The 18,847-nt window shown below is 37.5% G+C and overlaps 1 protein-coding gene across 1 annotated transcript in view; it reads right to left on the bottom strand.

The window, feature by feature from the left end:
* The window catches only part of LOC104829076 (sodium channel protein type 5 subunit alpha-like), a 56,241-nt gene extending 48,109 nt beyond the window's left edge, over window positions 1–8,132 (bottom strand). The window contains 2 exon segments of the mRNA XM_010563137.1: window positions 447–747; window positions 7,995–8,132. Coding sequence (XP_010561439.1) covers window positions 447–747; window positions 7,995–7,999 — 306 coding nt within the window. The 5' untranslated portion in view covers window positions 8,000–8,132.
* Window positions 8,133–18,847: the final 10,715 nt, after the last annotated feature.

Here is an 18,847-nt window from a genome sequence, read left to right on the forward strand (position 1 = left end):
TACTGGAAATATCTCAAATATGTCTCCCCTAATTTGTATAATATTTGTAATTCAGCAAAAGCATCTGCAGTAAGTCAGCAATTCCAGTGTGGTCTACTGTTTGACAGGCACTGTTTATAGGACAGTGAGTTCAGCCCCACAGACGTCATAGAAACTGCTCTGGAAAACAAAGCATCAGTTATCCCAGAATATACTTCCTATGAAAGTGTAGCTATCAAGTATATCATGTTTTCATAATTAATTCTGATTGCTGACTGGAACTTAAAATACCTTTTCATTACATAATATGGAGCATACCTTAGCATTCCTACCCCCCAAAATGCTAGTAATGTTCGAAGATTTGTCTACAGAACAGTCAAAAACCAGCATCTCCTGAATAGAGCTTTTACTATCTTAAGAGTTCAGCAGACAAAATTAAATAAAAAAATGCTTTCGAAAGTTTTAACCTTGTGATCACTGTAGTATGGATCAAAATCTTCCAGGGGTTCCCCAATGAGCTCCGCAGGAAGATCCCCATACAGAGATGGCAGTTTTTTGCAGGTTTTCAGATCAAGCTGAGGAATAGGTTTATCTTCTTCAACTCCTTCGTCCTTATTCTTCCAGTTAAATTTGGCTTGCTGAGGGGGTTTTTTAGCAATTCTTTCTTCGATTGCTGCCAAGGACTCAGGGGTGAAACGTCGAAAGCTGTTAGTTTCTGATGGCCAAAACAAGGGATCCATTTTTCCTCCTATATGTTTGTTTCCAGTGCTAGAAGAAAATTAAAAGAGAAAACTAGTGACAATTAGAAAATAACAGAAATAATACACAACTTAAAACTAATACCCATTACATAAATTATTTCTTTCTTCTGTGAAATGCCATATGAAAAGAGAAGAGAAGAGAAGAGAAGAGAAGAGAAGAGAAGAGAAGAGAAGAGAAGAGAGGAGAGGAGAGGAGAGGACAAGACTATTTCAGTTGGAAGGGACCTACAACGATCATCTAGTCCAACTGCCTGACCAATTCAGGGCTGACCAAGTTAAAGCATGTTATTAAGGGCACTGTCCAAGTGCCTCTGGAACACTGACAGGCTTGGGGCATCGACCACCTCTCTAGGAACCCTGTTCCAGCGTCTGACCACCCTCTTGGTAAAGAAATGCTTCCTCCTGTCCAGTGTAAACCTCCCTGGATGCAGCTTGGAACCACTCCCACGCGTCCTATCACTGGATCCCAGGAAGAAGCGATCAGCCCCTCCCTCTCCACTTCCCCTCCTCAAGAAGCTGTAGAGAGCGATGAGGTCGCCCCTCAGCCTCCTTTTCTCCAAACAGGAGAAGCCCAAAGTCCCTAGCGCTCCTCACAGGACATGGCTTCCAGCCCTGTCACCAGCTTGGCTGCCCTCCTCTGGATGCATTCAAGGATTTTCACATCCTTCTTAAATTGTGGGCCCAGAACTGCACACAGTACTCCAGGTGAGGCCACACCAATACACAATACAGCTGCATAATCACCTCTTTTGACTGGCTGGTTATATTGTGTTTGATGCACCCCAGGATATAAACTAAAACCAACTAGAAGCAAATTCATTTAGAAGAAAGGGTAATGTAAAACAAAACCAACGAAGACCAGTAATTGATTCTGGATCCACCCTGTATAATTCAGGTTGCAGAAGAGATACTTTTTTCCTTTGCCATTCCAGCTAAGAAGTGACAAAATCACATCCCTATCAGAACTCTGACAATCACCTAATTGTTTTTCTCTGTAGCAGCTTATAGTATCCGCAGCCTTGCACATTAGTTACTGTACCTCTGTATTTCTTGCAAACAGAAGTTAGTTCCATATCTACTGTGCCTGCTTACACGGGATCACAAAATGGTCTAATTGGAAAGGACCCTGAGGCTCATCAGATCCATCCCCTCCTCAAAGTAAGGCCAGCACTAAATTTGGCTCAAGGCTTTGTCCAGTTCAGTTTTGAGTACATTCAAGATGTTTATGGCTTGGAGTAAAAACAACACAAGAAATGGCAGGTTTTACCTTACCAGTCTTGAGCTTTGCTCTCCTCTGATTCTGCTGATTTGTTACTCATGTTTGCTCTTCCTATTCTTTAGACTCTTAACTCTTTCCCTCGTGCCATCTAGTATGGCTGAAAAGCTCTGCTCGTGAGGCTTTTTTTCTCATTTTGCTGAGTAGCAAACTGAGAATGTGGCCACAACTAAGGCTTTACCATATGTGGTTTGATGAAAGAATATTTGCATTGATGTTAAATAACAAACCGTATTACAAACTTTTATAAATCTAGGCCAAAACCAAGATGCAGTGCCTGAGAAACATCTGAGTTTCAAATATACCTCCAGATTTCCTAAAGTTTTTATAAGACATCTGTTGAAATCCATTTACCTTGACATTACTTATCACAAGCCTACAAAAGGCATGATGCATCACACTATGAAGTGTAGCATGCTGCTTGGTATTATTTCACTAACTTTGCTGACAATGAGTCCTGCATACTTTCACATCAAGACTTGGTAATTGAGAATCATTTAGTACACAGTTCTCAAAAAATTACAGTAACACCAGTGATAGAACTGGGATAGCTGCTATGCTTAATTCTTCTTGTGATCACCCCTGTTCTATGTGCCTAGAAAAGCCAGGGACCTGCACTTCCTCAAAACAAACTTCACTACGAGGTGATTTGACCACTGATCAACCCTCATGAAGCTCCATACCCACTGACTGTTATGCAGAACTTAAAGACACCATAAAGGACTACTACAAACCAAATAATCAAGTAAATCTGGTATTGCCCTCCTCACAACTGCATGTCAATAGCAAGATTTGTCTCTCCTATAATTTTGCAGGTGCCTCAATGCTTTGTGGCTCCGCACCAGAGTGTCTGCTGTTTATGGAGATCTTGGTTATGTCTATTTGTCTTTTTCACATATCAGAGGAAACAAATTTAATTATTATTAACTACTCGGATTCTGACCGGAGTCATTGACTTGTTTATTCATGCTGACAGGTATGGGTCAATTCTGCCTCCCATACCAGCCTGGGAAAAGGTAAATATGATGAAGCAACTTCACCTTCTCACATATTCACAAATACTGCAAAATTCTTCTGGGGATTAGCAAAGTACCGTCAAGAATTTATTTTCAATTATTCTGCTTGATCTTAAATCACTGACAAAGGGAAAGGGTGGCAAGGTAATGAGAAGCATTGAAATGACTTAAGGCAAATCACTGTAACTATTCCCTTACTAATGACTTCCTGCCCAGATTTACCACATCACTTGTAGATAACAGCAATTTACATGACTGCAGTTCTCATCCACAAAAGATGAAGAAAATTTTGACCCATTACAGGATGACTTGTCCTTTGTGACTCATGTAAAAACCAATTGCTGCCATCTAATAAACACTTTTGGTCACCAATGAGTCTTTAAAACACTCTGCATTTTTGATTGTCCGAGGTCCAGCTGTGCTACTTCAGTTTTGTGAGCTCACATGTGGACAATGCTAGAGAATCAATACTCTTTTGTAATTATAGCTCTCTTCTTTAAATGCATAGATATATTTCTTTTAAAAGAATATGCAACTGCCTGGAGCCAGAATGATTGTGCAATGATTTTGTTTTGGTTTAGGGGATTTGGTTTCTTTTTTTTTGTCCTCTGGGACTTTACGAGCAAGTTCAGATCTGATCAGGGACCACAACTCAGAGATCAAAATTTACCATGGTAACAAATCAGAAGTATATAAACAAAGAACTGTTACTTTGCAAAACCAGACGCACTTCCAATCCAAAGCACAAAAGATAAAGGGAAAATCAACATGCTCCTTATTTTTTTTTCAATTTTTTAATAATTCTAAGGGGATTAATTTTACCTTCAAAGCATTCCTTAAAACTGACAACAGAAAGACTGAGCTTTTAGGTAACTACATTGACTGTAATAAATGAATCAAAGAAAATGGTTTTAGTAAATACAAACATTGCTTTAGTATTAAGGATTTGGGAGCTGAATTTTCAAAAAAAATGAAGGCTGAATCTGTCAAAAGCACTGATCAAGAGCAAAAAAACCCTACACATCCCCTTCAGCAGCAGTGACTAGAAGTCATAATTGGACAAACAGTCACGGACAACATGAGAGGATTTCTTCAGAAGACCTGTACCAGCAAGGTACTTGTGCTCATGTGGAACAACAGACTTTCTGGGCTTTCATCAACTGCCAAGTATTTACAGATTGTGACTTAGGTTAGGAAAAAGGAAGCTAAGAAGATGCGACTGAAAAAATCCTTGTGATACACATGACTAAAAAATTTTGAAAAGACAGAGTGAGTACTCGAAATTCCTGAAGCTCAGCTAACTCAGCCACCTCATTATATGCTGCTGAACTACCTGAATTTTTAAGTCAAGACACTAAGATAAAGTGTTACCCTTAGAAATAATTTCAGTCTTTGCACTGGACAGAAAAGTCTCTCTAGTAAACAATTCTGGGACGGAAGCTACAAAACAAGTGTTCTCAGAAGTAAGCTAAAGTACTACTGAATAGGATTTCTTCCAGAACCTGGGAGGACAAACTTGGGTGTGTAAATACAAGTTAGTGTGGGGAAATCCTAGCAAAACACTATCTAAAGCATGCTGCTGAAGGCAAATACAAGGCTAGAGTCCAGATCTGTTAATTTCCAGTATGGGATATGTAAGAAATTTCCATTTAAATTAAATTAAGAATTGCAAATCCTATGACAGGCTTTGATATCTCTGGTCCTATAGTAGAAAGCAGTCCATCAGTAACAGATACAAATGCACTGGTGGGACCTTCAGTTACAAAAGGACCACTCTCTGCAGGATCAGGGATACAAAAATATGTCTTCAAATTCACCTTTTTTTTTTTTTTAATTAAAGTTGAAATTACTTTTTTTCTCATCTTGAGATGAACTGAAATCAGTGTACACAGCTAGCCACAGTTTCAGGTTATTCTAACCGGCTTAAGGCTGACTTTGGGTACTGTGAAAATGACACAATCTTTTTATGTCAAAACCTAAGGAATTCCAGATATACTGATGAAATTTACTGAACAAATGATCTGCAAAGGTATTAGAAAGGGATGAACAACAAGTCATTAAATGAAATGGACACATGGGCACTACTACAGTACAATTATCTATAAAAATTTCTTAAGATAAAAGCTGTCTTTAGGACAATTTTCTCTAGAATAGCAAAATACTGCCAAAAAATGAGTCTATTATTACAACGCTTCACAGACACAAATTAGAAAATGCTCACTGGGGTAAAGACTAATCACTAGAGATGATAACCAACAGATTTAGACTTTTAGAATGAAAAACAAAATACAAATTCAAGCCCTATAGGCAACTCCTTAATTTGGTTCCATTTATGTGAATTCCAGAACTCCTTTCAGCTCCCTAAAAGCATGCAGAATTCCTTTTATATGCAGCAAGGTAACAGCAATCAAAGTATTGACCATAAGATAGTCAATGGCTCATAAGAGAGCAATTTAAACTAACTGAACTGCTCAGTAAACACTATCAAGGTCAGTAAGGGCATTTTTTGAGGAGTTTTCCAAGTATAAAAAAACTAGTAGCAACATAAATAGAAAAATGTCCTTATTTGTGTTTCAATTTAGTTCTAGCATGTATTATAACCAATTCTGAGTCCCAAATTATTTGTCTCTGCTCCCTTGTCAATAGTCACCCACTGAATATTTCCCGTGAGCACCTGGATCTGAAAATATAAAGGGTAAACTATCTGTTTAGTTTGTTTTTAGTATGCATTTAGTAGATTCTTCACATGGGAATAAAGAATAAAAATGTGTCCCTGTGGTAGGATTTTGTTTGAAAGCACAATATCAAATAACTATCTGCTTAACATAGGTCAAGAAGTATCTTAAAATGAATAAATAAAAAAAAAAAGAATGAAACATGTAGCAATACTTACCATGAGATTCACCACCATAGGACTGGAATTATTAAAATCTATGCTCTAGACAGAGCCCCGTTCCTTTTTCAGTACTTATCCACAGTTATTTCCAAAAAGCTTGTTTTGACCAATCTGTGTATTTGTCAAAACTCATTTTAAGTGGGCATTTGCAAAATCAAATTTTAATAAATCTTGTACACAGTTCAGACAATGATAATATCAAAACATCCAGAACCAGATATTTCCAAGTAGTTCATGAAGGAGTATTTAACCACACTTAAGTGCATACATCCCATTCAATTTTGGTTCAGGAAACAAAACAGCCTTTTCAACTATAGCAACAAAATCAGTAGCTTTTTTAGTACCTTAAAAATATACAAATTTATATTAACACATAGGCCACACATACAGAAACACAAAGATGTTATGGCTGGATACAGTCTGTAGATACTTTTTTTTTTTGAGGTCCTGCATGTGAAGAAGGCATCCTAAACTCCCATTACAGTCAGTGGATATCTAGTGTATGAATAGTCAATCAAGGCTGTAGAGATATCCAAATGATCAAAGGGAGACAGCTACTTTAAAATCATCTAAAACTGCAGTGACAACATTAACTATATCTCCACTGACTGTAATGGGAGATGAAACACCTAGATTACAAACATCTGCGTTTAGACACCTAAATATAGGTATCAATCTTGCATTGAATCATTCCATAGCTACCAAAACTTTCCTTGCTGTTAAACAGAGACCTCTGACACTCTGGAGTCAGCTTTCTATATGACCCACAAGTGCGGAACTGGGTGTCAGTAAAACCAACGGTCTGCATTAGCTATTTCAGATTTCAAACTTTACATTCAAAGAGTTCACCATATACAACAGGAGACACTGATCTGAAAATTCTGAATATTATAAGCATCTCCAAGTTCATCATCACCATGGATGCACTAGATATGCATACTGTAATGAATGCGCATTATTAAAAATAATAACATTGCACAAAAAAGGTGATTAAAAAAGGAATCAAACATTGTTTTATATGTAGCTCAAATATTTTTCTATCAGATGAACCACTGTTCATGTGCTCATCTGGAACAAGAAAAAATGAGAAAACAGCTCACAGCAACAACTTATGAAATAGGCTAGGAATTCTCTCTTTTCTGTGTGTACAATACCTTGCAAAAAGCTACTGCTATCACTTACTCAGTTTCAATAAAGAGAAAATACTTCTGCTCTCTGATCACCATTTTATTCTATTTAACTACCAATAATTATCGACAGATTTAACAGATTTTAGTCCTTTGTAAAATCAAACTTGAACATTTCATTGGACTACTGCTGTTTCTAAAATACATGGCCATTTCTTCTACCTAGCACTTTGTCCCCCACTCTCTGCTTCCCACTCACACCCCGCCCCCCAAAAAACCTTTGTGTTTAGGTAAATATCTACCAGTGGGTTTTGGGGGTTTTGGTTTTGGTTTTTTTTTAAAAGATGTATTATACAAAGGTGTTCACAATATCAATATAATACAATATCTATTCACTCATTACCTCCAAAATCAGAAATGTATGCAACAGGTTAGACTGTGCATTACTTAAACATTGTGAAAAAAATCACTCACCAGCATTTTTGTGAGAAAAACATTCCAGATTTGTGTAGGTAAAGAAATTCCACTATGTCAAGATAAATATAACTCAGATGAGATCGTACTAAAGCCAATTTGAGGACTACTGTGCATAAGCCAATATAACAAAACAAGACAAAAAGTAGTCAGTAATTAATATGAGAAATATATTGATGTTTAGTAAAATGCTGTACTGCCACATGTAAACTATAGGAAGAGCAACATGTTTACAATATAGTAGTTCTACTTTAATGGCACAGTTTCTTATGCACATGCTACCTGTACCTAAAATAAAACCACATCTAAGACTTAAAAATGTGTGCACATATTATTTATATATATACACACTTGCATACATACATCCCTGAATATCTTGATCAAACTTACATAGATTTAAATTAAGTAGCAATTGAGATTTCTCATAGTATACAAATACTTAGCAAAAACAAAGTACTTACTTACAACATCCCCTTCACAATAGAAACCTTCACACTGCTTTCTTAAACTAATTTCTGCTAGCTTGTATCTTCAGAGAGACAGAAAGTCTTCATTTTCTCACCTTCACCATTCAGTTCAAAAGAACTTCCTATCTACCTAGCTAGCTCCTATGCAGAAAGTTTTCTTTTGTATTGAGATGCCTGGGGGAGGGATGGAAGGAGGAGCTTGGTTGCTTTTCTGACAGCAATAAATGAAACTTTGTGATCTCACTAGGAACACTGTAAAAAAGGAAAAAGTGCATGGGTGATACTTTTGAAGAATAATCACCTAAATATTAATAAATTATTTTATTTCTGCTGAAATCATAGTTACATTTATTAAAAGCAAAGGGGGGTTTTTGTTCAATCAGAAATGTATGTGTAAAACCATAAGAAAGCAAAAGCTGTCCTGTTTCACATTTCATTCTGAGGTTTTAACCAGCTGAACTTTCCAGCATACATTAAATATTGGCATAAAATTTGCCCTTCATTAAAAGCTTTTGGTGAAATTAGAGTTACAAATTACTGGTTTTCATTCCTTAATTTCTATATTTTATTATTCCCAGGCTATGATATATGTTAATTATACCTTATAAAGACAAAATCTCAAAGTCAAATATACTATCTCTTTCATACAAGATCAGAGCCCAAAATACATTCAATATCACATTATGCTGTAACTTCCCTTAAAACATACAAAACTTGTTTGAGCAAAATGAAAACATTTATCCTCATATCTGAAATTGCTTATATTTATTTAAATAACAGATATGTAGAAAGCATGCTAGCAACAGGTATTGGATAGTAGCAGGTATACATTAAAGGTAAGCTTTATTGCTAAGTACAGTTATTTATTTCTCTTATAGTTACATCAACAGAACCCATTACTGTCCAAAAATTATTTTACTCTAGATACTAAATCCTTCCTGTTGTCTTTCCTGATGATAAGAGCGTTACCATGGGTTTTGCTGGAAGAATTCTACTGAAGGAACTATGCTGTCCTTAAAAGCCAGGCAGCCCTAATGCATGCAAATAGAAAAACAGCTGTGATCAAATGGTTTGCTTGATAGGTATCATCAGCAAAGGAATCAACTAAAGATGGTCTGAACGAAAAAAACACTAAGTGTTCTGTGATGCAAGAAACAATAAGCCATTTTAAGTTCCAGTGCAAGTTATTTTTCCAGAAAGCAAGAGTATGTTCTCGAGGCAAGTTCAATTAAGAGAGCAGAATTTTAAAGATCAGTAAAGCATCATTCTATAATGGCACTTCATCTGCTACGGTCAAAAGCAGCCACATTTATAATGCTGTACCAGCTGGTATCACTAAATACAAAAAAGATCCTTACCTGAAAGTATTTTTTCTGCTGTATCTTCATCAATCCATCACTGTGAAAAATGGGGCACTGGGAGTGAAGACAGAAAAGAGTGAAAGGAGTTGCACTCCTCTGTTCTTTTTGCAAGCTGTAATATCTGTAATCAGAAAAGAGAAAGGCATGGAAAACAACAAGATTTTTATCTGTAGCTGTTAAAAGAAAGCCTTAGGACTTGCAGCTAAGAGCAAAACAATTAGACAAGTAACTTTTCTTTGTTACTATGTAAAATTTACTTTCTCCCATTGGGAAGGCAGTTTCTTAAAAGGCGGGGAGGGGGCAGAATACTGGCTTCATAGCAAGAACATTCTTTTCTTCCCGGTTTCATTTGTTATTCCTCAGTATAATGAAAAAAAGAAAAAAAAAGCTGATGTTTAACAGCAAAAAGACAATATTTGTTACAGAAATTACTAACTCCGTTAATTTAGTCACCGTGTTCTTGACATGGATCTGTCTCTTCCATTAATTGCAAAGTATAGCACTCTTCTTTTTCTTTTTATTGCCAGAGCACAAGAGAAATATTTTTTCTTGGTAGCATTAGTCCACCACCATTAGTCTAATGACTAAGAGTGTGCAGATGTCCAGAGCTTAAAAAACAGATTTTTGCATAATTAAATGTATCTTGTGACTGCCATAACTCTAAACACTAGATGCTGCTTTAAATTACTGATCAGATAAATTCAGTCATTAAAGATATCAAGGCATTTGATAGTTCATGCACATTGCATGACCCTCTTATCCTCAAATTCTACCCATCCGCCTCGTCTGTTAGCTTCTATCTACTGAGAAATACTCTTGTGGTCTAATCCTAGAAATCTGTCTCTCCTATATTCAGTGGGATAATAGACATGCAACATGTGCATCTGTCTTAGAGGGAGAAGGGTTCATACAAGGTTTCTCTTCCTATTTTTCCCATTTATACGAATGACACTGCTATTTAAGTTCCCAACAAATTCCGCATGATTTCCTTCCTTTTCCTATCTGATTGGGACCTTCCCTCAATAGCTCACTGACCAGGGACCCCCTACTACACATAGAGAAGTCTGAAACTCAGATCATTGAAAACCTAATCCTTCTCACTACATCCCCCTTTAAGATACATCTGTATCTTTAAGATACTATGTCTGTAATTGGCTAAAATCACAAGATGCTGTATTGGGTTTGCATGGCAAGATTTTAGTAGCAGGGGGCTATAGGGGTGGCTTCTGTGAGAAGCTGCTAGAAGCTTCCCCATGTCCGACAGAGCCAAGGCCAGCTGGCTCCCAGACGGACCCGCTGCTGGCCAAGGCTGAGCCCATCAGCGATGGTGGTAGTGCTTCTGTCATAACATATTTAAGAAGGGGAAAAAAAAGCCTGGGCAGTAGCACCTGCAACCAGAGAGAGGAGTGAGATGTGAGAGAACCAACCCTGCAGACCCCCAGGTCAGTGCAGAAGGAGGGGAGGAGGTGCTCCAGGCGCCGGAGCTGAGATTCCCCTGCAGCCCGTGGGGAAGACCGTGGTGAGGCAGGCTGTCCCCCTGCAGCCCAGGGAGGTCCACGGTGGAGCAGATCTCCACCTGCAGCCCGGGGAGAGAGGACCCCATGCTGGAGCAGGGGAAGAGGAGGAAGGAATGGCAGAGACAATGTGTGATGAACTGATTGTAACCCCCATTCCCCATCCCCCTGTGCTGCTGGAGGGGGTAGGTAGCAAATTTGGGAGTAAAGCTGTGCCCAGGAAGAAGGGATGGGTGGGGGGAAGGTGTTTTAAGGTTTGGTTTTATTTCTCATTACCTTACTCTGGTTTGATTGGCAATAAATTAATTTTCCCAAGTCGAGTCTGTTTTGCCCATGACAGTAATTGGTTGAGTGATCTCTCCCTGTCCTTATCTCGACCCACAAGCCCTTTGTTACACTTTCTTTCCCCTGTCCAGCTGAGGGGGGAGTAATAGAGCGGCTGCATGGTGCTTAGTTGCTGGCTGGAGTTAAAACACAACAGATGGACACAAAACACCAGATGGTACAAGAGGGAATGGAACTTAAATTTCAAACAAGTAAGTCAGTATCGTCACCTGATGTATCTGTAAATCTAAATCTGAAATTTGTATACTGACCTATTCAATAGCCTCTCTATTTATTATTCACACAACACTCATGCACAGAAAGTTTGAATAAAAGTGTTTTACAGAGAGAAAACAAGCACATTTATCAAAAGTTCAATGCAAAAATCAACATTACTTTACTTACATGCTAAAAACATCTAGCAACTTCAACCATAATAGTTGGAAGGAAAATTACTCTAGCCTGAGAAAGACATTTCATCTTTTCAAGAAACGGATCCTGCAAAACAAAGTCATACAATGTATAACTAGATCATGTCATCCATTGATGAAGAACTCTATTGAATTTGATATAAAGTATCTTTTGACTGTTTTAACTTAGGTTAAGATTCTCTCAGAGACAAATCACGACTGTTACTTATGGAGCTTATTGCACCTTATGGTTATGGTTCACTGCCCATTAGCTGACATCGACCACAAGTAATTCTGAGAAAAATACAGTGATGTCAATGATCCTCGATTAGAAGCAGCAACACAAACCACTGTTTCACACAGAAAACTCCACAAAACACAGAAAATTCAGCTGTGCACATAACAGCAAATAGGTATGAACACAGACATCAAAATACTCTCCTGAAGGCAAAATCTCAATCTCTGGAGAGCAGGGAATGGAAATCATGTCAGATGGAGCACAGGTATGGTATATTTTTAGTTTCCTTAAAGATAGCAACACCACAGGAATAGAGGATGTCTCTTCTGGGCATAATAAAAATAAACACAAATCATAATCATAGCAAAAAGCTGATACTAACAGAAATCAGCTGTTATTTTTGCCCCCCTACGACATGCAATCAAAAAAGTCTTCCAAGCAACTTTAGAGTTAAAAATAAACAGTTCCTCCTCATTAATGCAACTTCCTGAAATTTGGTAAACCTGCTTAAGTGATATCATGACAGACAGAATTTCTCAATAGAAATCCTAGTTTTTCTATGTTAAGAATCTTATTTTCTCTTAAGCCCTCAAAGCTGCACACTGCCCTGGAGCAAAGCGCTATATACAAATTTTCAGAGTGCAAACCACATGGTTTCCTTGCCCCTGCTCGAAACAGAATTATCACTGATCATTGCCTGGGAAAGTTGTTCTGGTTTTTGTGCAGTGGCTCTTCAGCTGACCTTTTGCAGGACAGCCACAAGACAGCAACATGGAACACACAGATATAATTGCACAAATATAGTCCCCCGATGACTGCATTTTTCAAGGCACTGATGCCAAATAAAACAAAAAACTAAGTACACTTTCTATTCTGTGTGTAGATCTTTAGAGCCTTTTGGGGAAACAAGCTTGTGTGTTTAAAAGGAAGACAAGCTAATCAAAACCATCTTGGTTATGTCTTTCAGGTAAATATCTTTGAAAAATGTGGTACAGGATAAAACAGCAAATTCAGCGATGGTTTCCATTGTACTCAATCATTCAAATAAGAAGCGGAGACCTGACTTGATCACAGCATAAGAACTTACAGATGAATGAGTCCTTTAATAGTGGATGGCTCTTCAATCCAACAAACAAAAGCTGAAAGTTGAAACTAGTCAAATGTGGACCAAAAAAGGGCACACATAACAGAATGGACAATTAAGTACCGAAACAACTTGTGAACACTTGTGGCTTTCTCAAATACTCAAAATCATTAGTGCTTGATTAGAGTAGGCCTTCATTTTCTAATGCCCACCTAGCTCTATATACATATGTATACAGTTTGAGAACTGATAGATTTTCATATTACAGTATTTCTTTATAATATATATTTGGAGCAGTATAACAGTTATTAACCCTGATGCTTACAGCACAAATGATATTTCTTACAAGTTTATGTAATGGAGGCAGTTCATTGCTCAGCAATAAAATTTCATACTCTTTGATAATTCAAATGTTTGCATCGGATACATTTGCAATGAAAATTATTTGCATAGATTTCTGTTTACTACAGCTGCAACTTCAGAGAATTTGCAATCCTCCCTCCTGTCTAAACTAAATTCGCAGACAGGGAGAGAGGCATGCCCACAATTTGGGAAATACTCTAACCTCTGACATTAAAAGCCATCTCTAAATAATGCACACACATTTAGTACGATAAAAAAATCAAATGCATCCTTCATGGGCTGGATTAATTCAGCTGCTGGCCAGAAGCTTCAGGATTCTCCTTATTTTCAAGACCTAGATGAGATTCCAGGAATGCCTCTTATAAAATATCATATCCCCAGAACAGGAACAATATGAGACAGCAGGCAAAAAGAAAAGTAGTGGGGAAATACATCTTCTTTGTTACACTTGGAATGCAGAATTACTACATATTACATACACAGTAAAACCAAAACCAATACACACACACACAGAGAAACATATTATACAAAATATATAAAGGCATGAGTCTGTCACAGAAAAAATTAGGGGCTCTGGCTAGTAAGTATCTCTGAGATAAACTAAAGGTGTGCCCCAATCCCTCTTAGAAAAGAATCAATAGTGTATAGTACATGATGTATTTATCAAGATAATAATTTATATGATTGCCATTTCCCTTTTTTCATGCTGCACGATGAAATAAGAAGTCACACGGACATGAAATACGGTATTTGGTAAATAGCTAATTGGTTTTACAGAATAACAGGAAATGGCTTTTATGGTAAGTACACATTAAACGCATTGTTACACAAAGTAGCTTTCTGCCTAATGACCTAATGTACACTGAATAAGTCTGAAAATTAGCTCAGTGCCTGAAGTTCAAGTTATTCCATCTGTTTCTCCTTAGTATTCTGAAAAACAGTATTTTTGAAGTATTTCGTATTTCTCAAAACATGCTAAGAGCATGCAAAATATTGCTACTACAATCTCTGAGAGATTTCCAGTATTTCTGATGCCATCTTGCTAACATAGTTTATTCTTGAAGTCTCACCTTTTCTTGCATGGCTCCAAACACAGCCATGAAGTGACAAATGCAAGCGCACTAGCAAAGATTGAGCTATTTTGTTTCAAACCTACTCCTTATTGTAGCTCCCTGTAAGATTAAAGTCTAAACTTCAACATGTCAAGAATGCAACTGCTAAAAATTATGTAATACCAAACAGCTTTACAAATTAAAAACAAACCATATACGCTAGTGAACTAGAACACAGTATTTAGCAGCTAGATGAATGTGAGAAAGCAAATTTAAAACAAAGTTAATGCTGAAATAATAATTTATCTCCTTTCTCCAAAGCCTCCTGGATTTCACCTCTGTCCATCCCTCCTCCCTAGCTAGCTGGGGTATCTGATTTATCAAAATGGCTTGAAAATTTAGCTTCTTTCTTTGTTTCCAGTTGCCATCACACTGGTTCCATATCTCCTACTTACAATAACTGGCAGTCATTAAAAATGTATACATAGTCACTGTTTTGTCACCACATCTGCAGAGCCCTTTGCTCATACGTGACTCAGATGCAACAGAGGCTCAGACACATCAACTGCCTTAGTGACTCAAGGAACTCACTCTCACCCCTCTGTGCCAGTGGATAAACTAATGCCTCATCCAGCAGTCAAAAATAGAGCAATTGTAAACTCATTTGCAGTATTTTTCATTAGATTTCTACAAATATTCCCTCACTGTAAACAGCGCGAGAAAAATAACGCAGAAAGTGTGGGGATCTGCCTGACTATCATCTAAAATCCCAACTTATTCCAGATGATATTCTGCAATTTTTCAGGGCTTAATCCAGCAGCACAAGGCAGTTGCAGACACACCACTTCCAGAGGACCACAGCAAAGACTGTCCTTACTGTAGATTGTTCTGTGAATGTATTTTTGTGGCTTTTACAGCAGACTTTGAACATGAAGGAGTCTAAAACAGTGGATTGTATTACTTGAATGTCTTGCTTACACAGACACGTAGAATATGATATCTCAGGAAAATTTAGTCACACAATAAAATTAAATAGGGTTTAAGATCACGAAGTTTCACATCCCATAAAATACAGACTAAATGCAGTAATTTCAAACAGCTATATCTGAGTCATGCCCATAAATTATATATAGGCTACAATACTTTTGCTTTCAAACTATGTAGAATCTACCAAGTCCTTTGGGGATTTCTTTCAGTGATTAGCTGGTCTTAAAATGCATGTCTTCTTCATATCCTGAACTTATGTAGCTCTTATCCCAACTACAGAACCTATTACAGCTTTTCCTGGAGGATTAAAGAGGCCTTTGTTTATGAAAAATATTTTCTACTTGTAGTTGTATAATTATATTCTTAAAAAACAGGGTTGGAAGTGATGTCCTAAAGCCAACTAGCTCACACTTTAGCCCAAACCAGCATCAACTCTACTGATGTAATTCCTGGAGATATTTCTCTAGCCTCTTATTACAACAGATGGTGATTCCAAAACCTTTATATTTAATTTATTCTAGTGCTTCGCTATTCTCACTGCCAAAAAAAGGTTTTTCTTGTGCTTCATCTGAATTTCCTGAACAGCAATCTCAGCCTGTTACTTCCTGTTTCACTCATCATGGACATGAAGATGAGTTTATTCCACATTTCTTCTTAGTGCTATCATGTTTCCTTTTGTCTTCTCTTCTGTAGACAAAATCTTCCTGAACTTTACATCATAATTCATACTTCTCAGGCTCCAACTCATGCTTACAGCATATTTCTAAATCCTTTTAACATTTTCTTTGAATGCTGCGACTGCCAAACCTCACACAGAGGGAATGCAGCAGCAGACAGAAGAAGCTGGGAAATTCTACAGCATTCTTGAACGTACTACTATTAAGGAAATATCATCTTTATACTCTTACTTATTACCATTATTCACCCAACACTTACATTCTAGGCATTTCCATCCTTACTTCTCTCATCTCAACATCCCGACTTCACTCCTGAGACCTGTTTAGTTCTCCATCACTTCCTTTTTGGCTCAACAGCTGTTTACTCACTCTAGTGTTCTCAGAACTTCACAATTTAGCCAAAGATGATCAGATTTTCATGGAAATTGAAAAATAATCCCTAGACTCATGTATACATCATGTTCCTTCTCTTCCAAAACCAAAAGCAAACAGCTAACATTATAAACTAGATCATCTTGCCACTTTCCCAAAACGACACAAACATGATGAAAGGCTGAAAGCATGACAAAGAAAATCTTACCTATAATATTTTTTGCATAATACTGTCTTTAGTTCAGGCTTGATAAACATACACACAGAAAACAGAAAATTATCACTAATACTCATATTTTTAGCAGCCCTCAGTAAATGTATATTGGACTAGGCGATCTCCAGAGATCCCTTCCAACCACAATGATTCTGTGATACAAAGGGATCATTGTATTTTTTTTTCTCCTTAAAGTAATGAATTGTTGATCTAAAAGGTTGAAGAAACACTGTATTATATACATTAACTGCAGCAACTATCCACAAGAAGTTCTTTGATGCACAAAAAAAGAGGAAAAACAATTTTTAAATTGCATAACAATGTAAAAAGCAAAGGTTCTCTGTCCATAAACAAATTCAATTTTAAATCAAATGTACAAAAGATGATGACTGCCCTTGAAGACACAATATTAACTTCACTAAATGAATAATCAATTTGTGATTATGGATGAAATGATGATTAGGGCTTATGAATGAAATTATTATTTCATTTTATCAAAGAGGAACACAAAAATAATATAAGAATTTCAGTATCTTTAAGAGAAAACAAGAAATGACTTTAAAGTATGTGTGAAAATAACTGTGTTATGAAGTCATCAACCTCTTAATGGACTAATGCATACTGAAATGTAGTAAGGCACTTTGCTCAGTATTTACTTACAGAGAAAACTTGACACTGTCTCATTCTTCTCCAGCCCAGAATCCAATAAAATTACGTACTTTATGCATGACAGCATCTGAAACACTTTGACAATTATCATTAGCCTGAAGCCAGTACACAACTAAACTCTGAACAAAAAAAGCCTTAATTTTACCTTCGAAAAAAAATGAAATTTATTAAACAATAAATGCATTTCACATTTGTCTTAGGAGATGACTTAAATCATATGCTTCTCACTGCCGTAACAAGATAAAATCGTTCAAATACTGCAGTTAAGGACGGACTTTGGTCAAGGCAGATCTCATTTAAAAATCATACCCTCCACTTGCAATTGTGATGAGGACACTGTGCATTCAGCAATGCTAGAAAATGTGATCTGTATCAAAATAAGCAAAGTTTAAATTAGCAGAAGTAAATGGCCATTATGTCTTCTATTTATTTTTACAGCCAGCATTGAAGAAGAATGTGAATACCTGATCTTCATCTCCTTATCCCTTTACACGTTTTTTTCTCTCACAGTACGGTTGGGGTTTTTTTCCACTAATTAACTATTAGCACCTTCACTGTTCTACCACAGTGAATTAACCAGTATAACAAAAAGGTGTGCCAAGAAGACAGTCCTGTACACAACTTCATACAGATCCTTACCTAGAACATGGTAACTGCTGCAGCTGAACAGTTTTTGCATTAAGGGTTAAAGTGCTGAAGAGATATTTGGGATGGGGGCGGGGGAGGGGAGCATCTCTGGAAGACAGTATTAAATTTCATACCATTGTACAATCATTTTCAGGAATCCTTTTTCATTAGACAAAATAATACCATCTTCCCTGGTTCTCTGGGGAAGGTAGTTGAGCCTTTGCGGATTACCTCAGTGGGGCACACTCAACAAGGTGCGAGACGCCATCGCACTTTTAAGCATTTGTCCCCCACCACAGACTCTTAAAAAGAAGATGGTGGACCCGGGGACTGAAAGGGCGTGTGTAAGGCCCTCCAGCACCTCACCTGAGGGCTGGCACCCAGCACCAGCCTTGTCTGAACGCCTCAGCCCTGCGCTGAGCCCTCCAGAGGGGCCAAGTGACCTCACCCCACAGGCCTGCCCGCCCTCCCGGGGGAAAACACGGCAAGAAGGGACGAAGACACCCCGTGGTGTGGGAAAGTGGCAAGATGATCTAGTTTATAACGTTAGCTGTTTGCTTTTGGTTTTGGAAGAGAAGGAACATGATGTATACATGAGTCTAGGGATTATTTTTCAATTTCCATGAAAATCTGATCATCTTTGGCTAAATTGTGAAGTTCTGAGAACACTAGAGTGAGTAAACAGCTGTTGAGCCAAAAAGGAAGTGATGGAGAACTAAACAGGTCTCAGGAGTGAAGTCGGGATGTTGAGATGAGAGAAGTAAGGATGGAAATGCCTAGAATGTAAGTGTTGGGTGAATAATGGTAATAAGTAAGAGTATAAAGATGATATTTCCTTAATAGTAGTAGGTTCAATACGAGCACGGAGATAACCCCAGCACTTCCCGGGTAAAGGCTGTGGAGACCCGCCCTGAGGAGAACATGGCGGTGTCATGGCGGCTGCCAGGGGCAAGGCCAGA

Source organism: Haliaeetus leucocephalus, unplaced genomic scaffold (genome assembly GCF_000737465.1).
Source record: "Haliaeetus leucocephalus isolate CR32 unplaced genomic scaffold, Haliaeetus_leucocephalus-4.0 Scaffold0, whole genome shotgun sequence".
NCBI lineage: Eukaryota > Metazoa > Chordata > Aves > Accipitriformes > Accipitridae > Haliaeetus > Haliaeetus leucocephalus.